Source organism: Lathyrus oleraceus, chromosome 2 (assembly GCF_024323335.1).
Source record: "Lathyrus oleraceus cultivar Zhongwan6 chromosome 2, CAAS_Psat_ZW6_1.0, whole genome shotgun sequence".
Classification (NCBI taxonomy): Eukaryota; Viridiplantae; Streptophyta; class Magnoliopsida; order Fabales; family Fabaceae; genus Lathyrus; species Lathyrus oleraceus.
In genome coordinates this window covers 39,635,620-39,661,701 of record NC_066580.1, presented here as the reverse complement: position 1 = coordinate 39,661,701, position 26,082 = coordinate 39,635,620, and the positions used below count along the sequence as shown (strand labels likewise).

General features: G+C 36.5%; 1 protein-coding gene, 1 long non-coding RNA gene and 1 other non-coding gene across 6 annotated transcripts; 1 reads left to right on the top strand and 2 right to left on the bottom strand.

The window, feature by feature from the left end:
- The first annotated feature begins 272 nt into the window (after positions 1-272).
- On the top strand, positions 273-8,303 carry LOC127117966 (serine/threonine-protein kinase TOUSLED). 4 transcript variants are annotated; one of them, XM_051048095.1, is made up of 17 exons: positions 273-600; positions 714-952; positions 1,336-1,425; positions 1,513-1,695; positions 2,110-2,160; positions 2,474-2,581; positions 3,524-3,568; positions 4,053-4,165; positions 4,249-4,315; positions 5,325-5,391; positions 5,664-5,758; positions 5,825-6,004; positions 6,177-6,387; positions 6,755-7,019; positions 7,166-7,220; positions 7,396-7,557; positions 7,809-8,303. In XM_051048095.1, the coding sequence occupies exons 1-17, from the start codon at positions 597-599 to the stop codon at positions 7,905-7,907; spliced, it is 2,034 nt and encodes a 677-aa protein (XP_050904052.1). In that variant the 5' UTR covers positions 273-596; the 3' UTR covers positions 7,908-8,303. The 4 variants fall into 4 exon arrangements, with proteins under 4 accessions (XP_050904052.1, XP_050904053.1, XP_050904051.1 ...); XM_051048096.1 differs by having other exon boundaries at positions 707-952; XM_051048094.1 differs by having other exon boundaries at positions 702-952.
- Positions 8,304-9,823: 1,520 nt separating this feature from the next.
- LOC127117965 (uncharacterized) lies at positions 9,824-11,690 on the bottom strand. The gene is made up of 2 exons (XR_007802069.1): positions 11,049-11,690; positions 9,824-10,184 (listed from the first exon to the last, which is right to left on the bottom strand). It is a non-coding gene; the product is annotated as an uncharacterized LOC127117965 (long non-coding RNA).
- Positions 11,691-19,635: 7,945 nt separating this feature from the next.
- LOC127124099 (small nucleolar RNA R71) lies at positions 19,636-19,742 on the bottom strand. Its single transcript, XR_007803736.1, has one exon. It is a non-coding gene; the product is annotated as a small nucleolar RNA R71 (small nucleolar RNA).
- Positions 19,743-26,082: the final 6,340 nt, after the last annotated feature.

Below are 26,082 nucleotides of genomic sequence, written 5' to 3'. Positions count from 1 at the left end.
GTCAAAAAGAATCTTCACAAATATTCAATCTTAGATGTCTAAATTGTTCCATCATAAATCATTCTATCAAGATCAAGCAGTTTCCAAATATTCAATCTTTGATGTCTAAATTGTTCTATCATATAATCCATTCGATCAAGATCAAACGGTCAACATTTACAAAAGTACAAACCCATGACTCCACCAATTATTTCCATTTTTGACCCTTAGAAACTATTTGCTTTAAACAATTCAACCCACAGCAATTTCATAAAAGAAAAAAAGAAAAAAAATACATACAAGAGAAAAAATAGCAGCCTTTATTACTACCTTATTTTGTAGTCATGCTTCATTTTCTCACATACCCAATTTAATCAAACAATCTTCCCTCCCAAGCTTTTGATTTTACCACTCTTTCCCAAAACTCAAAAACCCTAGATTCTCTTTTCCCAATCAATTCTTTCTATCAGTTCTTCACTCCAAAGACACTCAAATTTTCCCCAATTCTTTTTCTGTTTTACATCACCAACTGATTTTGCTGTTTTCATATTTTGCAAATCCCTAATTTCTTTACGCAGGTGTTCAAAAAATCACCACCTTCCGCTCTTTGATCACGAATGGGTATGATATGACCAAATTCGACTCTTCCAAAAATGGTGAAATTGAATTTTATGAGGTTATTGTGTTTTGGATTTGAATGATTTTTTTTTTTGTTTATCAAGAACAGTTTGCAGTTGCAGAAGCAACAATGTCAGACGACATGCTTGTTCATTTTGCGTCGAATTCTTCTAACCAATCGGATCAGTCTCTGCCTACAAAGATTGCTAAGTTGGAAGCTCGAATGGTGGGAAAAGCTTCCTCCACTGCTTCCCAGCAACAAGGTTGGCCTTCTGTTTCTTCTGCTGGGAAATTCAGTGGAGCAGCTGAAGAAATGGTGGAACCTTCTTCTACTTCAAGTGATTCTGATGATGATGTAAGTTTTATTTCATCCCTTTTTATCTGAAAGATGAGTTTGGTATTTTGAGTGTATGCATTTATGAGGTTTTTTTTTTGTTGAATTTGCTGTTTATTTGCTTTTTGCGATATGGATTTTCGATGCCGATCTAGTAGCTGGTTGTGGTAATTTTTTGTTTTGTTGGTTTATTGATTGTTTATCTGTATGGTTTTTTATATAGTACATGTATGTGGTATATTTTTTTGTTTATTGTTGATGTTATTTTGTTGAATAGATAATTATCTAACATGTGTACGTGTACGTATTTGATTGTTGATTATCCGGAAAATAGTAATGTTTGGATGCGTTCTTTTGATGAACCAAATTGATTGATTGTTCTTACCTTCATGTTTCTTTTCCAGAATGGTGGGGAATTCTTGATTCAAGCCAACACACGAAAGCGGCTGAAAATTCAAGATGATGTTAACGCTGATGTTTTTGAACGTGTTGAGGTTTGTTTTCATATGGTGACTCTATTGTCTCAAGAATTGGCCATGCAGTTGTTTCTGTTTCAACTAAAATAACTAGCACTATATCAGGCTGTTACTGATGGAAGACAAACTAGTTTGGAGGCTGTGGAGACGAAGAATAATGTTGATGCAAATAGAAAGAAATCTGGCCGTGGAAGAGGGAGTTCTGGTTCAGGTAGGGGCCGTGGTTCCAAATCTAATGATCAGACCAAAACACAAAATTCTCTTCCGGCTTCAGATGTATCTCATAAAGTAAGCTCCTTGCTATGAAATATTTGGTTCGTGTCATTTTTCAATCATCCCTCAGTTTTTTCAAAGTGCTTTTGACAATTGCAACTATATATCTATACACTTGAGAATAAGAAATTGATACTGAATGACTTGAGCTATTATTTCTAATTATGAATAATTCAGAAGTTTTTATTAATTTGTTTTAGTTTTTAACAGTTATATGTTTCTTAATATTAACTATATTAGTGTCTACCTAATCCTCCGTTCTGCTCCTTGCTCCTGTTCCGCTCCATTTTTGGAGATGGCCGCGTTGCGCCACTATCCGAGATTCAAACATAGGGATTAACATACTTAGGCAATACATTTCATAGTATATTCATTTATGTTGTACTCCTTCATTGTTTGCTTTGCTATACAGTTCGTGTTTATTTGTAGGATGGTAGAGTCAAAGATCAGCTTCACATTGATAATAGTGCTTCATTAAAGGTATGGTTTGTTGTAGATTTTAGTTCTATGTGTAAGTTTTATGGTAAGCAAAAAGAATGAGTGACTTCATATGTAAATATTAATTTTATGTAAATAATTAGAAGTTTGATATAACTTCTTTCTGTTGTTATGTAAGGACCAAACTAAGTAAGGACCTAATATGAGGTGTAATTAGTAGGGTGGCTAAGTAGGTTTAAGTAGATTATTAGTAAGTGTCCCATTAGGGTTGAATAATAAAAGGCCCATTAGGGTTAAATGTGACTTTCAATTTATTTTCTCATTTTTTATTTATTTTATCTTTGTATTAAATTAGGAGGAGATTGCATCTTTACGTGCTAAAGTTGCTGTGTTGGAGGAAGACTTGCGTAAAGCGAAGCAAGAAACCTCTGAGCATAAGAACCTTTGTCCACAGATTGAAAAGGTATGCGAAGAATTGTCAATTGCATCAAGGAATCATATCAAGCATTAAGATATTGTAGAAAAAGGTTTTATAATACATTTCAAATCTATTTTATAATTCAATAGGTAGTTTGTTTAAATAGGGAAAACTAGATCTAGCGGGTTTTGCTTAACGGACCCTTACAATAAGATAAAGCTAATTAAAGATAAAATAAAACTAACTCAATCTATTATTTACAACACTCTCTCTCAAGTTGGTGAGTGGAGGATATCAATCATTCTAAATTTGCAAGTAAATTGGTTGACCTGTTCGGTTGGTAAACCCTTTATTAACACATTTATTGGTTGGTAACCAGAAGGAATGTAGACTCTAGTTATCAATTCACTATCAAACTTCTTTTTGCTGAAATGTCGGTCAATCTCAATGTGCTTTGTTCTACCGTGTTAAACATGATTATGTGCAATACTAATACTAATGGCCGATTTGTTGTCACACAAATGTTCCATAGGATTTTCACAATGTAGCTTTAAATCTTTGAAGAATAGAGTGTGATCTCCTTGATCAAGCACGTGTTTCATCCGCAATAATTCACAAGTTTCTAGTGCCATATTTCTAAAATATGCTTTAGCACTTGATCTAGGCACTGCACTTTGCTTCTTGCTTCTCCAAGTAACAAGATTTGCAGTTGCACTTCATCGAGGCACTACACTGAAATAGCTCCTTTGCAGCTGCACAAAATATGCCAGTGAAGCAATCAATCTGTGTTTCAAATTGCATTATTTTGATAACAGTGTATAAATGAGCAAACACTAACAGTTTTGTGAAGAAAACAACTTGGAATTTGTAGTGAAGTTGTAAATGTTTAGTGTTTTTTAATTGTAAATATATATATTGGAATTGACAGTTGTTGAAATTAATGTGATGTTATTCTTTTATTTTACTGTTTGATTCTGGCACGTGTAGGAACTGCGGGAACTCAAGGATCTTGAACAGCAAATGAAGCCTAAGGTTTGGTTATTTTTAGCTTTTGATGGCACAATAGTTGTGGTTAAACTTTCCTTCTTGATTCTATCAGGCCACGACACTCCTATTGGTATAGATATAACAACAACAACCAAGCCTTATCCCACTAAGTGGGGTCGGCTACGTGGATCAACTTTCGCCATAATGTCCTATCCATAACCATGCTTCTATTCAAATCGTTAATCTCAAAATCTTTCTTAATAACTTCTCTTATAGTCTTTCTAAGTCTTTCTCTTCCTATTGGTATATATACTACTTAAAATATGAAGTGGTGGATTCTGTTGTGCATGCAATAGATTAAATCATTCTGCATGAAGCAATACATTAAATTGGCCTGCATGAAATTTCTATTACAAAATTGAACTGGAAATCATAAAAGGCTATTGTTATAGGCGTTATTCCGCCACCCCCTCTTGTACTCCAAAATAAGTTAGGCAGCATATTCACCTTTGACTTTTGTATTTTGCAGAGAACAAAAATAATATCTGATTTGTTGATATCAGTTTCAAAAGCTGAGAGACAAGAAGCAAGGCTAAAAGTACGACAAGACTCATTGAGGCTTGGAAATGTTGGCGTATCCAGGTATCGGTGGAGTGTTGTGAAAAATGAATTTCTATATAATATTTTTATGTGGGTTTTCTTATTGGTTTGATTATGAGTTTTAGAGCTGGAACTGTCTTAACTGAGACATGGGAAGATGGTCAGGAGTTAAAGGATCTAATTGCTCAGCTTGTATGTCTAATTTCTTCCTTCGTGTCCGTATTTATTTATTGAATTTATTACGCACCAATGGTATTTGCAAGTATGATGATAGATGTCACACCGTCTTTGGGATTCAAGATAGAATTATATTATTTATCTTTTATTCATTCAAAGCTCACCCACACTGAGCTATTTTTGCAAAGTTGGGCTAGTGCTTTCAGTCATTTTTATAAAATTGTGATTCAGAAGACCTACTTTATGAATCACAAATCAAATCTTATTATGAATTGTAAGATACATTACCAATGCAAATATGAAATTATTAATTAAATACAATGGCATAGTAAAATTATAAGCTAATAAATCATCTACTAGCCTCAAAGTAATTCAAGACTCTTGTCATTAATCATAAATCAAATGATAAAAGAAAAGTGTTTTGCTATACAAAACTGTCAACAAAATAAAGAGACTGGCTACACTACGTTTAAGTAGTGATTTGTTAGAGTTATTCAAGACGCATCATAGTGAATCGAGATTCAAGATGAGATTCCAATTCAAAATAGATACACGCTAGAGTAGAGATTAGTATTGACCTGCATCGTCTAACTCTTGATATATATAGATTTTAATCCCTATTGCATGATTATTTGTATGTGCACTATGAAAACAAAACGATTGTTTCTCTGTTACATTTCTTCGTTATGTTAAACTGTCAATCTCTAAAGATATTTACATGTTTCATTTGTGCAACACTGATTTTATGGGTGTTTTATCAGACATCTTAGATTGTAAATATTATTAAAATTGGGCCTTTTTGCTTTTTTTGCATTGATGATTAAATACAACTATATCAATTGTGTTTTCGAACCTCCAAGCATTTTTCTTTTCAGTAATATTGGGTATTAACTCAGGGTATACTTTGTTAATGTTTCTATAACTTCTGTTTGGTACTTTTTTCCCAATTGAAACCATTGTCTATGACAGTAGTTTGTATTGTTAATAGCATGGTTTCCCTCATTACTTTATTTATGTTTTACAGAAACAACTAACAGACAAAAGGGAGGCAATTGAGCGGCAGCGCAAGTTATTTAAGAAAAAATTATCTGGTAACACTAAGTTTCCTCTTTTCTTTTAGCACTTGTATTCCTAAACTTAAGGAAGAGGAGTAAAGTGAACCACATGATTGTCTGTCCTTTTCTGTTGCCCCTTTCCATTCATTCTTAGTTTTTACCAATTGTCATTAACATATGCCATGGGTCATAATAAACATGTACATTATGTAATTAGTTGTACTGCTAGACTATCTTGCATAAATATATTCTGCTCACTTTTTAATGCTTTGAGTTTTGTTTTGCTTGGGCCTTTTTTATGGTTGAAGATAAGGGTGATGGAATAGATGCAGATGCTGCATTGCTGGAAGATGTTCTCATTCAGGATGAAATATATAAGGCTCGACTAGCCAACATTAAACGAGTAAGTCAGAACTTTTCCGATTATTCTATTTCCTCTTTATGTTTCTAATGGCTGAACAATTTTCAGGAAGAAGAAACTATCTTGCGAGCGAAGGAACGCTACGATCTAGAGAAGGGACGACTAGTTCGTGAAATGAAACGCATACGGGATGAAGATGGTTCACGGTTCAACAGCTTTCAGATTCTAAACCATCGTTATGCCCTTTTAAACCTTCTTGGAAAGGGAGGATTCAGCGAGGTGTACAAGGTCTAAACTTTTTTAGTACAATAGTAATCATTTTATAATATTTATACACTTAAGCAAATATTATACAGTGTTGAGTTAGTAAAACTAGAATCCTAGATAGTTTCTTTGCCTATATTGGCAATTGTAAATAAATACCTTTTTGCAGTGATTTGAAGTAAGAAATTTCCAGCAGGCTTTTGACTTGGTGGATCATAGATATGTTGCTTGCAAACTTCATGGTTTAAATGCTGGATGGAGTGAAGAGAAGAAGCAAAGTTACATAAGGCATGCAATTCGAGAGTATAATATTCACAAGACCTTGGTCCATCCTCACATTGTTCGCTTATGGGACATCTTTGAGATTGATCATAATACATTTTGCACTGTTCTAGAGTATTGTAGTGGTATATACTCATCTGTTTTATGAATATCGTTATTTTTTTTACTTTTATGACAAGTTATGGATTTGGTTGGATTGGCATTTTTTAGTTTACCTTATGACAAACACTTGTGGGAATATTTGAGAGAGCTTATGAGAACAATCCAAAAGTTGTTTTCAGCTTATTTTCATAAGCTCCACAAGATAGCTTACAAAAACAACTTATAACTTATATGAAAACTGTTTGATTTTAAATAAGCACTTATATGATAAACACTTATGCTATAAGTGTTCAATTAAGTAGTTTATTCAAACCAGACCTATAAATATTGTTAGTTTAATTTTTTGTATTTTCTACTGCTTGCTCCTTTGATCCTCCTTTGTTTTACCAGGGAAAGATCTCGACGCTGTTCTTAAAACAACATCTTCATTGCCCGAGAAGGAGGCTAGGGTCATTTTAGTTCAGATTTTCCAAGGCCTTACATACATGAATAAAAGAACACAGAAAATTATCCATTATGATTTAAAGCCTGGGAATGTTTTGTTTGATGAGCTTGGTAGTGCCAAAGTAACTGACTTTGGTCTTAGCAAGATTGTGGAGAATGATGTGGGATCTCAGGGTATGGAACTTACATCCCAGGGGGCTGGGACATATTGGTAAGTGATGGATATCATTGTTGTAGGATTTCAAACTTGGAAATAGTCCAAATTTGATGCTCCTTTCAAATTTTTTTATGATCTTTCAACACTTGCTTTAATAAAACCTATTTGTCTTTTTTTATCTCTCTTTTTTTGGTTTGCAGGTATTTGCCTCCTGAATGCTTTGAGCTCAACAAGACACCTCTTATATCATCCAAGGTCAATAGTTTTCTTAGTAGTGAATATATGCAAAGCTTTTTTTGTGTTTTATCAGTTCTCAATTTTTCAGTCATCTTGGTCAATATATGTTTCACTTTAGCATAAATTTCATGAGTTGTTATTGGGTAATCATCTTACATGATAACCGTTACATTTTATGACTTGTGGAAAACAGGTTGATGTATGGTCTGCTGGTGTTTTGTTTTATCAAATGCTCTTTGGTAAACGACCTTTCGGACATGACCAAACACAGGAGAAAATACTTCGTGAAGACACAATTATTAATGCACGCAAGGTTGAATTTCCCTCAAAACCTACTGTTTCTAATGAGGCAAAGGTGAGTTGAGTACTCTTGCTTGTGACTATTGTTCTTTGGCCATCTTTCATTTATTTATATTATTCTATTATTCCATGGTGGGTACAATCTTTGCTTGTTGTAAGGTTATATATATTGCACCAAAATTCAACTTTATTCCATGTACAAGCACAATTAGCCATTCATAATTTATTTGAATTTGCAATTTCATATCTACAATTCTTACTTTGAAACTTGACAATTATCTCTACTGTGTGTACAATTTTTTTTAGGATTTCATTCGGCGATGTCTTACGTATAATCAGAATGAGAGACCGGATGTATTAACTATTGCTCAAGATCCATATCTCACTTACTCAAAGAAACAGTGATGTTCATTAACATGGCTTTGTTAAGCTCACCTCTCCAAAAAGGCATATGCGGGTCTCTTCTTCTAACTTCAGTCATAAAATATTTGTCAGAAACTGTGTAGATTGTAAAGATTTTTCAATCTTGAATGAGTCAGAGAAAAGATATTTCCTCTGAAATGAAGTCTTGTTGTCTTCATTCATTTATCATTTGATTCAAAGTATTGGATTAGCAAAAGGCAAGTTGGGTTTACTTGTCCTTAAAAGAGTCATGATGTATAGGTAGGTAAGAAGGTTTTCTTGGTTTTTTAAATAATTTTCTTGCCACCAAATTATAGGATTTTAATGCATATTGATTGGCTACTTTTTCTTTTAATTTGTTTAGTTTTAGACATTATATTGAAGAGTTTGTTTATGTTACATTGGCCTAATATATGATTTAGTCTAGTGTGTGGTGCTTGATATAAAATCCAACCATCCGATGCGATGTATTCCAATCAAACGGCCATGATACAATATTGATAAAATTTGCGAGCACTTCATACAACGCCTAGTTGTGGGAAGCTCTTCTAATTGGAAACTCAACATCATTGAATCCCAGGTAACGGCTTGTTGTAATATTTGTGACCACTTCGTCTTCATCAAAGCTACTCGATGAGCCTTTGAGCTCAAGAGCAGTGATAGGATCGAGATCATAGAAGGCGTCTGGCCTAATTGGTCCACAATCTTGAAGTTTCTCTTCCGAATTAGCCTAAGAAATTTCTCAATTTCATTGAGAGATATTATCTTTGTGAGGTTCTAGTTATGTCTCCACGTCCATTATTCCTTTTCCCTTGGAATGAGTAGCTTTTGCTGGCTTGTTCGTAACATCTTTCACCTTGGGTGGAGAAACTAGTGTTACCTTCTTATGATGAATGGATATTTGTACCCCCTCCTCCTTGGGAGAGGCTATTGGTATACTTTTCTCTTTGGGGAGAGCTGTTGCAGGTGGATTGGTTACGTTGTGAATTTCGGGGCAAACACATAACCACTCCGGGTCATTCCCCAAATTCCCATTATGTTGATGATTTCTGACTCAGAGATTTCTACGGGCTTTCCTCCCACATAAGAAGTAATTTCATACTTTCAAGAAACAACCTTGGTACTCTGGAAAGGGAAAGGCCTTGCACGCATATATTTATGTTATACCCCAAAATTTGCCATCTCTTTTTTATTCATCCAACCTTGGACTTGAGATTCATTTACATCCACACATGTGCATCATGCATTCCTATTAACACTTGCAAACATACATCATATATTCAAAATTTGTGGATATTTATACCTAACAAAATCTAGGGTTTTCTTGAGAATCAAGCCCCATAGGTTTTGATGTTGTATTCATTTGGATCAAGCCATGAAACCCTAATCCTTGGCGCTTGAGACCTTGGAGATTGCATTGCGCATAAACCCTAGTTCTTAACTTTGGGTGCTCATTGATCTTGTGGTTTGCCTTAGGTGATTTTGAAACCCTAATTTTATGGGCCATTTGGTTTGGATTTGTTTGAAAACCATTGTTGCTTGTTTTGTTATCCTTGTTCAAGTGGGTTGCCTAGTGACCTTGGATTAAGCATGAAGCCCTAATTATGGAGTCTTGACATTAGGGTTTGTATGTTGATATTGTACATGACAGCATAATTGTGGGTGTTTGACATTTGGTGACCAGGTGATTTGTGCATTAATCATATGGTTGTCTAGGAAACCCTAATTCAAGGAATTGGGCATCTGATCATTTTGGGTTGCATCATGCCTTTGCATTTGCAATCAATCATTTGATTATGTCTTGTTACGTGCCTATTTGCTTGATGATTCAAGGCCTTGATTTGTTCATTTCATTCAAGTTGTCCATGATTCATTTGATTCGATTTGGTTCAAACTTATTTTGGAGGGAAAGTCCACAATTTGAAAATAAGACTCTTTCATTAAATCCTAAGAACTATTTGCATTCATAAAGGTCCATTACATCCATACAATATCATTTACATCATTCCTACAAAAATTACAAAATAAATGGTAACTTTGACCAATAGTTGACTTTGGTCAAATGTTGACTTTTTGGTCAACTTTGACCAAACTCAACTCACTTATTTTCTAAACCTAGTCCTAAATTTCCATTCTTTGATTCTTCATTCTCCCATATCCTCTTTTGAATCCAATTTCAATCTTGCTTCATATGCAAGCAAGCCATGTTTTGGCCTTTTCCATCATGATGCCTCCATGTCACATTGTGAAGCCATGATCCAGTTCCAAGCATAAGGCAACCTGCATTCAATAAACCATTAAGTCAAATACATTTCATGAATAAATCTTCAATGTGTACAATTCATCAATACATAATATGTCAACATGTGCATTCATCCAAATTCATAGCATTTTCCATTTATCATTCTATGAACTAAACAATTACAACAGCCAGTCAAGTTAACATCAACATCAGCAAACTTGCTTAGAGATAGCAGTCCAACATGTCACCTAGTTTTGATCAAGCAATAGCATGTTGATCACATAATTTCACATAACATTCACATCCATACATCGCATCATAATTCACATACACATCCAAACAATTCAAATAAAATCACTAACAGAACCCCACATCACTTCTGTAACAGCTCAAGCAATTGAAAACTAACTATCACACTCATCAACACATAATCCCATGTTTTATTATCCATTCAACAAATCATAACATTTGTAAACCAATTAACAGCTTGTGGATCGAAGTTCATAACAAAATAACCAAACTAACTCAGAATTGCAATCAATATTTTCACACTTTCCAACTAACATCCATCACTAATATTCACATAATAACTAAACTCAACCGTTTTTTACAGAGAATTAACACACTCATTTCAACATTCATGACATAAATTCCACATGTTATCAACATCAACTTAACTTTTACTAACATAAATTCAAATAGATAATTGTTACAGTCAAGAGGGAAAGCAAACAGGGTATAGTTTAAATCATTAGCTTGCTAACCAAGCTCATCCAACTAAAAGGTCTGTCTTCACTGAAAAATTCGATCTAACAGGGTAATTTCACAGAAATAGATCCATAAATAACCCATTCTCCTAACCAATTCAACAGACAAAACTAACTAATTAACGGTGGACTAACATATGTGAAATCTGCAACTAAAAGTTATTGCACTATTAATTCTAACAGATCAATAACTTTGTTAGCTTCAATCACTGTATATATTGCACTCATCATTCTTCAGTTTGGGGATCATTCTTCACCATCACACTGAGAATTCATCTTCACGCATCATCAATCCCAAGAAATTTAGAAGCTCTCACATCCAATCCTCTTTATCTCACGAAGAAACCGAGGTGCAAGACGAACGAAGAAGCTCACGATACTCACTGAAACAGAAGGAAAGAAAAAGAGGCAAACAAGATTTTCAATAAAGGAAAACCAAACTTGATACTGTCTCCGTTCCGGTAAGCCCTCGCTTCTATCTTCATTTTTTTTCATATTGAGGTCACCGTAATGTAGCTCTGTGCGAGGGGGAATTTGAGCCCCATGGGGAATTGGCTTGGTTCCCCACCAGCGCGATTTAATTTGGAATTTGCAAGCTAGGGATTCTTCATTCTTCTTCTTCGATTTGAGTGATTCTTGGGAAATTGGGAATATTCATGGCCATATACATGATTAGGACCTGATTTCAGTTGAGATGATGGATGAATGAAGGGAGTTGCGTTTGAATATATTTCAGGCAGTCTCTTTTAAAGTTGGTGCCACGTGCGTTCCATGTCATGTTTTTTATGCAATCCCAAGTGACTTTAAGCCTTATCCATTTGATGTATAGATGAACGTGTTCTGGGTTTTGCATGTTGGGCTTAAGTCAAGCTTTAGTGTATCACCCCATATCTGCTGATGTACCCCCTCGTTGAAGAAATAAATCTCACGGGCTTTGATCGCACGAAGCCCAAACACTCTGCATTCCCTCAAATTCATGGATCAGGTTACTGATTATGCACCCCTCTCTAGTTCAGTTTTCCTCAATGGGCATATTGTTCAATCCAAATAGTGCAAGGCCCACTGGTTTACATTATTTAGCTAATTCTTAACTAATTTTCGTTAGATTCTAGGATTAGTAAGCACTATAATTTATGTAGAAATTCAAAGGTTTAGGTTCATTAAGATTTTAGAATTAATTAGGATCTTTAGATTAATTAGAATCCTAAGTTATTTTAGATTAAATCGTAGAAATAATTTAATTTTAGAAGTAGATTTATAAATAGGTTAATGTTAGATTGGCTCAAATTTTTTACTATAATGTAATGTAATTAGATGTTAACTATGATTGATTAGATAATTAATTTTGATTAAATCTTGATTGATTATTTGTGCATAGTTAGATATTAGATTTATGTTAATTTTTAGATTAGCTTGATTTTTATCTCATAACATTATTAGTTTGAAACGATTAGGTTTAGTTAATTTTGACTAGGTCTTAATTGTTAGAACTTTAATCAATATTTTCCTAATTAATCAATTTTTAGAATATGACCATTTTGCCCTTGGACCTAAAATCTTGATTTTTATACATGATCCCTTAGTTTGGGACTTCTAATTAGAATATCTGATTTTATTTTAATGGATTAATTTAATAGGTTATTATTATATATAGTTCAACTATTATTTCTATCTCACTGATTCGTTTTGACCAAACGTCGTTTTGGTCAACCAAATTCTTTGTAATTGTGTTGTAAGCCCTAAGCCTATTCAAGTGATCAAAAGACCCTTGATCACATGAAATGGCAAGTTCGTTGCGTGCAAGCTATTGTGGATATGTTGAACCTCAGGAGCTTAAGACCTCAAGGTTCAAGGGCAGGGTGAAGACTGCAACTCAACATCAGTCAAGCATAGCTAGCAAAGTGGACTACTTCCAAAGCACAACAAAGGTGTCAACCCTTGACAAGTGCGATTCAAATTGTAAGCCATAAGCCTTAAGTAATGAGGAATAATGAAACTGAGTTTCTCCTAACCTTGTCTATAATTGCTTTGCGTACGGGGCGTAGTCCCTAACTATTCAAAGCATTCACCTTCATTCACAAACTTTAGCATAATTCGTATCAAACAATTGTCAAGTCTTCTCAATACAACAAACAACATGGCATCATCAAGATCAATAATCAGAAGCCGCTAACAACACTTGTCAATCATGATGAGGGTTACACGCTATGAGCCTTAAGTAATGAGGAATGAAGAGACGAAGTTTCTCCTACCCTTGTCTAGAGTGACTTTGCGTATGGGGCGTATGCCATAGCTATTCAAGGCACTCGCCATTGTTCATAGACTTTAGTGCAATTTGAATCATGCAATTGAGAAGTCTTCAAGCAATTATCAAGCTTACAACACTTCAATAATAATGGAGCATCTTTTGCTATTAGCAATACATTCCTCGCCTTCTGAGGTTATAAACCTTGGCACCTGTTCCTTGCCTTGTAAGATGATAAACCTTGGCTATTCGATTCAGTTCTTTGCCCTGAGAGTCATGGACTCTAGTACTTGTCTCTTTTTGCCCTATGAGGTGTTAAACCTTGGTTATTCGATTCAATTCTTTGCCCTGAGAGTCACTAACTCTAGCATATGTTTCTCTTCACCCTGTAAGGTGATAAACCTTGGAAGTTCAGTTCCTTGACATCCTTAATATTAAACTCGGGTAGTGATACCTTTCCTAGAAGGTTGTGAATCTTGGCACTTTTTTATCAGCCTAGAAGGGTAGTGTACCTTGGCAAATCAATCTCGTTCCCTTTTGTTTCATCCGTAGTAGGATAAACTATGATTAATCTGATTTTCTCATTGCATAATGAGAATACGTAGGCACGAGGGTTCGAATCCTCCGCGAGCATACTTATTTATTCCTCCTTCCGCATTAGGGTACCATTCATATCTTTCACGATTCATTATCTACCTTCGATCATAAATCGTTCATCCCTTGTGACATATTGTTTCTTTGAGACCAAAATATAGTTTTCTTTGGAACTCCATATATACCCTTTTAGGACGCCTAATGAAAAGTCCGCATTTGTACCTAGAGTTGTTTGACTTGTACCCAGACATTTAATTCCTTGTTTTCGGCCCAATCATACAGTGATACTATGCCTTAGGCCCCACACTTGTAGTTTGTGCCACCTTTCCTCTATGGTATAAATTCCATTTCTCCTATGGATTCCAATGTATACCTTGACCTTTGGTTTCAAATTATAGCTCTTCAGTCGCTTGTTACTAAACATATCACTTCTGTGACTTTGGTCACTTCATTCTGTTCATCTCCATGATGCATCCATAAATCTACCTTCATTCACTTCATGTGATATATCAATTATCTTTGAGCCAAATACACTATCTCTTTGAGCTCCATCTTGTATTTCCTTGTGAACCAAGAGTTGTTTGTGTTGTGAAACTAAACACTTAATTCTTTTATTTTTGGTCATTCCAATATAGTGACACCATGTCATAGGCCCCTCACTTGTTGGTTCATACCAGTTTTACTATTGGGTTCATGTTTTACCCCTTGTTGGAGTTCAAACAACACAATCCTTTAGTTTAGACCATACTTGTTATCACTCTTATTTTCATCTTCCACCACTAGTTCTATGAGATATGGATCTCTGAATTCCTCATTGCACTATGAGGATACGTAGGCATGAGGGCCCCAATCCTCACCGATCACTCTATATACTTCTTTCCTTTTCCCTCATTCTTTCGCGAGTAATCTTCAAATATCACACCCATTCGAGCAAGAATAATCAAAATGGTTCCCATGGAGTACCATGGATGTTATAGGTGTTCATAACTTCCCCTTGCATAACCGACTTCCTTACCCAGCATATCTCTTTCGCGCGGGTTTTATCAATTTTTTCCCTTTCCTTTAGGAATAAATAAAGTTCGATTGCGACTATGTTGTATGTTCGAGCGTGCGATATGTTCGGATATATTGCTACTAGCTTCAATTTATAGGTTGCAATAGATTCTTCATGGCCGCCTGCATCTATTTCTGTTTGTAGACAATAAAGATTGGATTAGTAGTAGAAACCTCTTCATTGACATTTTTTTAGTGAACTGCGTCACTCCTTGGTCCATCAAACTTTGTGCACAACACTTTAGTTCACTACACTAACCTGGATCCATTTGGTAGATGCCACAATCATTGTATAAATCTTGCAAGAAACCATGGTCTTGTAGTCTCTTATTAATGATTTACATCTATAATTTGACCCTGGCGACCTCTTTGACTACTTCTGTACATTCTACCTCGTCAATTGCATTAACCGCTGACCCATTGTGGCCAGGTAAAGGATTTGTCTTTATGTTCGGTTGTTCTTCGGTAAAGGTCAATAACGTTTGATCAAGAAGCTCCCGAACTTTAGTATTGAAAACATATCAATCTTTTATATAATTCCTTGTATATCATGCATGGTAGGCACATGACGCATTGGGGTTATGCTTATGATGATAGGGGAAAATAGCAGACTTTATCTCCTTAGGCATAACTGCCCCAACATGAACAAGAGAAGGCAGTAGGTGGGCATAAGACATTGGAATTTTATCGAAGCCAAGATGTTTCCTCTCCTGATCGTTATTCCATTGTCTATTCTGAACTTGCCCTAGTTTTGATTATTTTGTGAATGTTGTTGATTTTGTGGAGTATGAGCCGAAGGATGCTGTTGGAACCCTTATGATGCTTGATATTAAAACAGAGATTGTTGATACTATGTTACAACGATGTAAGGGAACATATAGTACGACATGAGAGGCATGAGTGTCTGGTACTGAGGATGAACATTCGCCATCACAACACTAGTCTCTCCCTCTTTCTTTTTGTTAAAGTTGCCTTTAGGCTTCTTAGGTCTGACTTGATTATCAGCAGCAACATCTGGAATCTTGCATGTCTTTATTCAGAGTCACTTTGTTTTTTCCTATTGCTATTGTCCATACAAGTTTTATTCTATTTCTTTCTACAAGTTTTTATACGTGGTAATAGATCTAATGTTACACTTTTTTGTGCAGTTTAATACCATCTTTTTCCATTATTAATTACTACATGCCTCTTATAATCATAACACTTTTGTTTCACAAAAACATACAAATTCTTTCTTACAAAATATTCTATAAGTTGAATTATATGTACACATGATGATTTACGGAAGCTTGATGAAAATGTTCAACTTTTTCCAAATTGAAAATTGAATTGAATGATGGCCATGGAAAATTTTGTTTCTCTCACAGGGCTTATCGTAGATGGTGTTGTTCCTCATGAATTATGTACATCTGATGATTGATATGACATGGGTAGGTTAGATGGTTTTGGCATAGTTGGTGGATCATGGGTGAGAGAGCTTTGTGTAAGGGTAATGTCAATTGTATATGAGCAGCATATAAAGACCATATGCCCTTTTGAAGGTAGTGTAAGCGGAAATATTCAATGATCGATTATATGAAATTAGAACATCGATACTTACTTGTTGAAGTTGTGATTCGGAATCCCGAAAAGATGAATAATTGGATCTTCCTTTGTATCTCATACTCTCGTTCACAACTCTTAATAGAGCAAGTTGTGGAGCCATCATTTATGATTCTTCTGATTACATAGGGGACATAACTATATAATATATATAACCATAGTTCGAGCATTTAACTTGACACCCCCAATTAAATCTGACACCTCTCATACTTTTATATTGTCAAAATTGTCCCTGATAGAAACTTGAATGAAATTTAAGTATAAAACTTTCGCTGGGCAAAATAAAATTTTTGGTACGTAAATTTTCGGTAGTGTATTATAAATCTTTGGTATACCGGAAATTTCATAATTTTCGGTATGTTACAAATAATTCTGAAAATTCGAAGTATATAAGTTGGTACCAAAAATTTCAACTCTAATAAAATTTTTGGTTGTATTATTTGTGTGAAATTATAAACGCTCTGTATATTGCCGACAACTTTGGATGAATGTGATTGCACCTATAATTTTGTATGGTCCAGAGTAAGTGCAAAGTTGTATAAATAAGGGGTGACCCGTTGTTTGATAAAAACATCTCAACAAATGTCTTTTCCTCAATTTTTGATTAAATCAGAAGTGTACTTCAACGGAGCCTCACCTCTCGTAGAGTTCCGGCTTCCGGATGGCACCACATCTCTCGCCGGCCTGACGTTCAAGTTGAATAAATTATTGGTTGATACCAAAAACAGAAAGGTGAGAAAAATAGAGATTCGTGAAGATTGGATTGATACTAACGGGAGGGTGAAATACAACCTTATTGAGTTGGAGGCATATGAAGATGTGAAGGAAATATGGAGATCATTTCACGGTAGGATAATAGAGGGGCCGATTGATAACACTGAAATTTACGTATTTTCGACTCCGATTTCACATGCGTTCTAGTTGTTTTATTGTTATTTTGTTGTGTTATTTCTATGTTTTCCTTTGTTCTCAGGTTTTTACTTTAATCTGAGCCCCGATCGAGAAAAGGAGTGAAAAGGGGCTAAAAACCCTAAAATTCAACATTTTGTTCTTGTGGCCTACCCCATGGCTGGCGCCATAGACCCTGCCATGACGTGTCAAATTCAACTTCCATCAACTCCCATGTTTCCCAGTACTTCCACTAAGGCGCCCCATATTGTGCTTGTGGCGGGCGCCTTGGCCTTGTGGCGGGCACCACAAGAGGAAAAACGGTTCCCTCCTATTTTCAAGTTGAAGGGCATCCAAGTCATTTCCATCTTTTTACTTGCTTATAAATAGAAACGCGAAATCACTTTTACAATCATCCAAACTTAGAACAGAGGCAAACTCAGAAGCAAATTTGTTTCACTTAGGCATATATTCAGTGTTTTATAGTGGTAATCGCTTCGCATTGGAGTGTTACCACAATTGTGTAATCAAGTCTGTGATAGAGTCTGTAATCGAGTTTGGAGCACTTTGGGAGGAAGTTAATCCTACTGCCATTTTCATTTCCGCATTGCAATTTACTCAGCCCTCCGATTGGAGTAGGTTTTTATTACTTGTCTTTATCTTATTTATTTCCCGCACTCGCTTTACTTTGTTTATTTCTCGCACTTGCTTTAAATTATTTATTTCCTCGCACTCGCTTTACTTTGTTTATTTCCCGCACTCGCTTTAAATTATTTATTTCCTCGCACTCGCTTTAAATTATTTATTTCCTCACACTCGCTTTACTTTTGTTTATTTCCTCGCACTCGCTTTAAATTATTTATTTCCTCGCACTCGCACTACTTTCATTTATTTCCCGCACTCGCTTTAAATTATTTAATTCCCGCACTCGCACTACTTTTATTTACTTTCCGCACTCGCACTACTTTTATTTAAATTAATGCACTTTTACTTTATCATGTCTAACTAAATCTATAAGGTTAGAATGTAAGGATCGTAATTGAACCGATAATCTGTACAATTGTTCGTAGAAACACTTAAAGGCTATTTTAACTTTCAACTTAAGTTTTCCCGCACTTCAATTCCGTTGGGTAAGATTGAAAGTCATCCAACGTCTATTTAAACTTAATTGTTTTTAACTATTTCAAAAACAGCGAAAGCGTTTTGTTTAGTTCATTAGGAGTTTTTAACATTAAGAAGAAAAGAGATTTTAAAACTATTTTCGGACGCGTTTATAAGTTTAGAGTCTGGTTCGTAAGAACCTCTTTTGGTTAAGAAATCCAGGTTATAATACCTTTCAACTTAGTCAAGATACTATATTTCTTAAAAATAGGTTTACTACTCTAACGCAATGCGCGCCTTTTTATAAGTGACAATAAGAGGGTTCGATTAGGGAGTACAACTCGGTTCTGAATACGCGAAAGCGACAGTTCCCGTTAAATTAGTTCTTTTCAAAGTAGGAAACATTGCCCATAAGTAATTCTATTAGCAAGTACTTGGATTATCAATTAATTATGTGAATTACATTCGACCCTGTCTTTATTAATTAATCTTTATTTAACACTTTAATTTTCAGTGCACACTCTGAAAACACCTATTTTAATTACCTTTGATAAACACCATAACAATAGATAACGATAGCTTGACACTTGGTCTCTGTGGATTCGATAATCTTTTATATTACTCTGACACGTTCGTATACTTGCGAAAATCACGCATCAAGTTTTTGGCGCCATTGCCGGGGACCGATTTCGTCAAATTTCATTTTCCTATTGTTATATCATTTAGACTTAGGTTATTTACCGCCGGTCAATGCGAAGAACTCGCAGCACCGGAAGTTTAAATTTAGTAAACCCTCTGGCGGAACCTGAACGTTACGCTCGCGCACGTTTATTCTTTCATAGAATTAAAAGAGCTATGGCCGAAGATCAAAACCAAAGACCTCTTAAGGACTTCGCTCAACCATCTAATGAGGAACCTAGTTCTAGTATAGTAAACCCAATCATCCCAGCTAATAATTTCGAACTTAAACCATCCCTGTTACAACTAGTGCAATAGAGACAATTCGCGGGTCTCGCTACCGAGAACCCTAACCAACATTTAAAAATATTTCTTCAATTAGCAGATACTTTTAAAACCAATGGAGCTTCTCCTGAGGCAATACGTTTAAGATTATTTCCTTTTTCCCTCAGAGATAAAGCCCTATCATGGTTAGATTCCCTTCCACCCAATTCCATTACGACTTGGGATAACCTTAGAAGAGTTTTCCTTGCTAGATATTTCCCCCCGAGTAAGACCGTCGTTCTTCGAAACCATATAACTAGAATTACCCAAAACCAAAGAGAATCGTTATTCGAAGCTTGGGAGAGATATAAAGAGTTTTTACGAGCATGCCCACATCATGGTTTAGAAAATTGGTTAATCATTCAAACCTTCTATAATGGACTTCATTACAACACAAAGATGACCATCGACGCTGCCGCAAGCGGTGCTCTGATGAACAAACCTTATCCTGAAGCTAGTGCCCTCATCGAAGATATGGCTCAAAACCATCAATCATGGGAAGTCGAACGAGCGACAGTTGAGAAGAAGGAAGCCCAAGGAGGAGTGCATGAACTAAGCTCTATAGACATGATGCAAGCTAAAATGGACGCATTAGCCCTCAAAGTCGAGCATATGTGCATAAACCCGAATACTGTAGCCGCAGTTTCGTCGGATTGTGAGATATGTGGAACCAAAGGACACCAATCCGCATAATGCAGTCTATTAAACAAAACCCACTCCGAGCAAGTGAACTACACCCAAGGGAACCCATACTCGAATACCTATAACCCTGGATGGAGGAATCACCCAAACTTCTCCTATAAGAACAATAACCCTATTCAAAATAATGCACCTCCGAGACCTAATTATCAAGCCCCTAGATCAAATCAACCTATGCAAACTGTACCACTAGAGCCGAGCCTTGAGAAAATTATGGAAAATTTTATCACCGCTCAAACCCAACAAAACAAGGAGTTCATGAACCAAAACATTCATGTTAACGAATTGATTACTCAGTTAGGAACCAAGGTTGACCAAATAGTTACTCATACCAAGATGCTTGAAACCCATATCTCTCAGGTAGCTTTAAACCAAGCCCCTCAGACTACACCTGGAGGACAATTCCATGGACAACCTCAACAAAATCCGAGAGGACAAGCCAATGCCATTACCCTACGAAGTGGGAACGCTTATTATGAGCCACCAAACCCAAGATTGAGTGAACCCGAAACTTCTAAGGAATGTACTAAACCCCCGGACAAAGTAAAGGAACCAGAGGAATATGAAAACCATGAAGGTCAAGAGAAAGGAGAAGAACCGAAAGATAAAATTTACGTACCGCCCCCGCCATATAAACCACCTATACCATATCCGCAAAGACTCAAACAAACCCAAATCAATAAACAGTACCAAAAATTTATTAAAGTTATAGAAAAACTTCATGTAGAAATCCCTTTCATAGAAGCCATCACCTAAATACCTTCTTATGCAAAGTTTCTGAAAGACATCCTTACCAACAAACGTAGACTTGACGATCCGAAGCCTTTGGAATGTAATGCTATTTCCGAGGACAAATTAGCAAAGAAAGATAAAGACCCTGGAAATTTCTCCATTCCTAGTCTTATGGGTAATCATGTCATCGATAAAGCTTTTCTAGACTTAAGAGCTAGTGTGAGCTTAATGCCCTTAGTAGTTTGTGAGAGGTTAAACTTAGGAGAATTACAATCCACTAAGATGTCACTTTAGTTAGCCGATAGATCTGTCAAATATCCGATAGGCATTTTAGAAGATGTTCCTGTTAGGATAGGTCAGTTATTTATCCCTACTGATTTTGTTATCATGGACATCAAATAGGACAATGATATACCAATCCTTCTATGTAGACCATTCTTATCAACTGCAAGAGCCATAATAGATATCAAGAAAGGAAAGTTGACATTTGAGGTAGGTGACAAGAAAATAGAATTTATACTTTCGAAATTTCTTATGGCACCTGTGATGGGAGACTCATGTTATGCCTTAGATATCATTGATGAATGTGTTAGAGAATTAGAACAAAAAGAAATTATAAAAACAATTAAGTTACCATCAACCCCCATAAAGGAAGATGATGACTTTAAAGAACCTTACATCGATGATAACCTTTACGAATGTTTATCCCTTACCCCAGATCCTATGCCATGCCCTAAGAAACCAACCTTAGAACTTAAGGAACTGCCTAAGAACCTGAGATATGAGTTCCTCGATGAAAAGATGAACCGTCCAGTGATAGTTAGCGTTACCTTGAGCCATGAGGAAACGAACCAACTTTTAGAAGTTTTACGAAGACACCCCTCAGCCTTAGGATATAATATCTCTGACCTGAAAGGTATAAGCCCATCCGTATGCATGCATCGGATTTCGCTAGAAGAAGATTCAAAACCCTCTAGGGAGCATCAGAGAAGAATAAACCCTATAATGAGTGATGTTGTTAAGAAGGAAGTTCTTAAGTTACTTGAGGCAGGTATAATCTATCAGATCTCGGATAGTAAGTGGGTGAGCCCTGTGCATGTAGTACCTAAAAAGGGAGGCATCACAGTCGTGCAAAACGATAAAGGCGAACATGTAGCGAAACGTTTAGAAGGAGGATGGCGGATGTGTATAGATTATAGAAAATTAAATAAAGCAACTAGGAAGTACCATTTCCCTTTACCATTTATAGACCAAATGTTGGAGCGTCTAGCCAGACACTCTTACTTCTGTTATCTAGTTGGATACTCTGGATTCTTCCAAATACCTATTCACCCCGAAGATCAATAAAAAACTACCTTTACATGCCCTTATGGAACCTTTGCCTACAGACGAATGTCGTTCGGCCTCTGTAACGCCCCAACTACTTTCCAACGCTGCATGATGTCAATCTTTGCAGATTACCTAGATGGTATCATGGAAGTGTTTATGAATGATTTCTCGGTTTGCGGATTCGATTTTCACAATTGTCTTGCTAACCTTGAGAAAATCCTGGAGAGATTCCTGAAAGTTAACCTCGTGCTAAACTGGGAAAAATGTCATTTCATGGTGACCGAAGGAATAGTTTTAGGACATATAGTTTCCGAAAAAGGCATAGAGGTAGATAGAGCCAAAATAGAAGTTATAGAAAACCTAAAACCCCCAAAAACCATCAGAGAAGTTCGAAGCTTTCTTGGACACGCTGGATTCTACCGGCGTTTTATTAAGGACTTCTCCAAAATAACTAAACCTTTAACCAGACTTTTAATGAAAGATGCTGAATTCATTTTCGATGAAAAATGTAATGACGCATTTAATCTTTTAAAGCAAGCATTAGTATCTGCACCTATTATGAAACCACCTAATTGGTCGGAACCTTTTGAGATAATGTGCGATGCTAGTGATTATGCAGTTGGAGCCGTTCTAGGACAAAGGAAAGATAAAAAATTACATGCCATTTATTATGCTAGTAGAACCCTAGATGTTGCCCAACTTAACTACGCAACAACTGAAAAAGAATTACTCGCTGTAGTTTTCACTATAGACAAATTTAGATCTTATCTAGTAGGAGCAAAAATTATAGTTTACACCGATCATGCTGCCATTCGTTACCTATTAAGTAAAAAAGATGTCAAGCCCAGGTTACTCCGATGGATTCTATTACTACAAGAGTTTGATTTAGACATAAGAGATAAAAAAAGGCACTGAAAATGTAGTAGCCGATCACCTTTCTAGGCTAGAACATCTAAAACCTGAACTAGTACCCATAAACGATGATTTCGCCTATGATAGACTGATAGCTAGAGTAGAAACCATTGAAGATAATAACCTAGATCCTTATGAGCACCCCCAAAATTCCTTAGCAATAAGTAACGTACCCTGGTATGCAGATTCGTTAATTACCTAGCTGCTGATATAGTACCCCCTGATCTTGATTACCACCGCAAGAAGAAACTCTTCCACAATGTGAGAAACTTCTATTGGGACGAACCGCTCCTTTTAAAAAGGGGTAAAGAAGTCATTTTTCGCCGTTGCGTTCCAGAAGAAGAGATAAATAATATTATCGAGCATTGTCATTCTGCACCCTATGGTGGACATGCGAGCACCTCTAAGACATACGCCAAAATTCTTCAAGCTGGCCTATTCTGGCCTACCATGTGGCGTGATGTCTATGCTTACATTGTCAAATGTGATAGATGCCAACGCACTGGAAACATTTCAAGACGTGATGAAATGCCTCTAAGAAACATTCAAGAAGTAGAACTCTTTGACGTATGGGGTATAGATTTCATGGGACCTTTTCCACCATCCTTAGGAAACAGGTATATCCTAGTAGCCGTAGACTATGTGTCTAAGTGGATTGAAGCTATAGTCGCACCCACAAACGACACTAGGGTAGTGATCAAACTATTTAAAAACTATATATTTCCTAGATTTGGAACACCACGTTTAGTCATAAGCGATGGAGGATCACACTTTATATCGAGAATATTTGACAAACTTTTAAGAAAATATGGAGTTAAACACAGAGTAGCAACACCATACCATCCACAAACTAGTGGCCAAGTAGAAGTATCTAATAGGGAGATAAAACAAATCCTAGAGAAAACTGTTTCTATTTCTAGGAGAGACTGGTCTCAGAAGCTCCAAGAAGCATTATGGGCCTATAGAACCGCTTTCAAAACCCCTAAAGGAACTACTCCTTACCAACTAGTCTATGGAAAATCCTGTCACTTACCGTTCGAGTTAGAGCATAAAGCCTATTAGGCCATTAAAACTTTGAATTTAGACTACCTAGCCGCTGAAGAAAAGCGTACCCTAGACATTCATAAATTAGAAGAACTTAGGCAATCGGCCTACGAGAATGCAAAAATATATAAAGAGAGGACAAAAGCCTATCACGACAAAAGAATAGTAAAGAAAAACTTCAATGTAGGCGATTTTGTTCTCCTTTTCAACACTAGGTTACGACTCTTCCCTGGACGTTCAAGATGGACTGGTCCTTTCGAAGTATCCAAGATTCTGAGATCCGGAGCCGTAGAAATCAAGAACAAAACCTGTAGTCCATTCACTGTAAATGGACAAAGACTGAAGCTCTACGAAGGAGGAGACATTCCAGCATACTACTCAAGCCACACCCTGATTGATCCACCAATTCCTACTACTACATGTGTATAAATTCTAATCGTCAAGCTAATGACGTTAAACAAGCGCTGCGTGGGAGGCAACCCATGGTTTTTCTTTCATTTTACCTTTTCGCATTTATTTATTTTTATTTTATTTTATCATATTTTGCATCGAGACAAAAAAATTTGAATGGTTTGTATTTTCAGGATCACTTTCTTAACGTTTACAGGATGCAGGGTTTCGATGACATGCATGTGGCCTATAGAGATAATGCTCAGAAAGAGAGCTACATTGCTTTGTATCAGCGCCCTATGGCACCCACACGTTACCCTGATCAGTACTGTATGGAGGCACTGGGTATCGAGCCGAGTATCCGATTCCTTAGCCACCAGCTCCACTGGGACGAATTTGCTGATGACTTGAGTAACACATATAGGAACCTGAGTTTGGAGTTCCTGAGTTCATTCGACTATGACCCATACTCTGGACCAGATGGGTATGCTGCTTTCAGACTTTTCGGAGTTGAGTACTCCTTCAGCCAGAAAGAGTTCGGCGACCTGTTGGGTTTCCAGACCACTCCTGATGCTATCCCGGAGACACCTATGGGATATTTTCTGGGTAAGGAGGTGGAGAAGTTTTAGAGTGATATATCAGGTGGCGGAAGCCAAGATCCATCTATGCAGCTATCTTATGTCATACATAACCCAACCTTCAGATATTTTCAGATGATATTAGCACATTCCTTCCTAGGAAGACCGGATGCAGAGACACTACTGAGTGAAGAGGAGATCTTCCTATTATTTTGTGCATCCCAGTCTCGTCCAGTAGCATGTGGGAACTTTTTATTATACAGTCTCAACGGTATCTCCAGATCCACCGAAGGAGTCATCCATGTGGGTGAAATCATCACACACATTGCTGTCGCTTTAGGTCTGTCTCGCAAACTGTCACATCTTCGGATCTACTGTGGATACACTACCATGGACATCGATTTCTGTTTGACCAGAGGATTGATGAGGAGAGCCTCTTTCCACCCATGTCAATTCCGATTGCTAGTCGACAGTAAGGCCATCCATTATTTCACAGTGCCAGACCCTATGATGACCAGTGTGCATGATCCAGCGAATTGGAGTTATGCTCTAGAGGGCCACGGAAAGACCGCCGAGGCACCGAGATCACCACCCACTGCTGAATACACGCCTACACCACCATCTCCTAGAATCACTGTTTTCTCTAATAATCATTCATTGCAGACACCCGACATACGCACCCAGATTGCTGAGTGCCGTAGAGAGATTGCAGAGCTTAGACAGGAAGTGGAGGACCTAACTTTACAGATGGGAGTGTCTGATCTCACCCATGCTACTGAAGCCGATTGTCTATATCAGGAGATCGTAGAGCTCAGGCAGGAGATAGCCGTGCTCCGTGGATCCACTCAGGCAAACGACACCCATACTACCTGATCTCACCATTTCGTTTCATTTTATTTCTCTTTCATATATTTCTCGTATTTGATTACTCATTTTATATTATCGCATTTGAATATTATATAAACTACTACTATACATTAGTATTTCTATTTTTATCTAT

Excerpts from the sequence above, each read along its gene's own strand:
- LOC127117966 (XM_051048093.1), top strand. The coding sequence starts at position 608 with ATGACCAAATTCGACTCTTCCAAAAATG. Across the intron at positions 4,166-4,248 it reads GGAAATGTTGGCGTATCCAG|AGCTGGAACTGTCTTAACTG; the intron begins GTATCGGTGGAG and ends TATGAGTTTTAG. Across the intron at positions 6,005-6,176 it reads GATTCAGCGAGGTGTACAAG|GCTTTTGACTTGGTGGATCA; the intron begins GTCTAAACTTTT and ends AATTTCCAGCAG.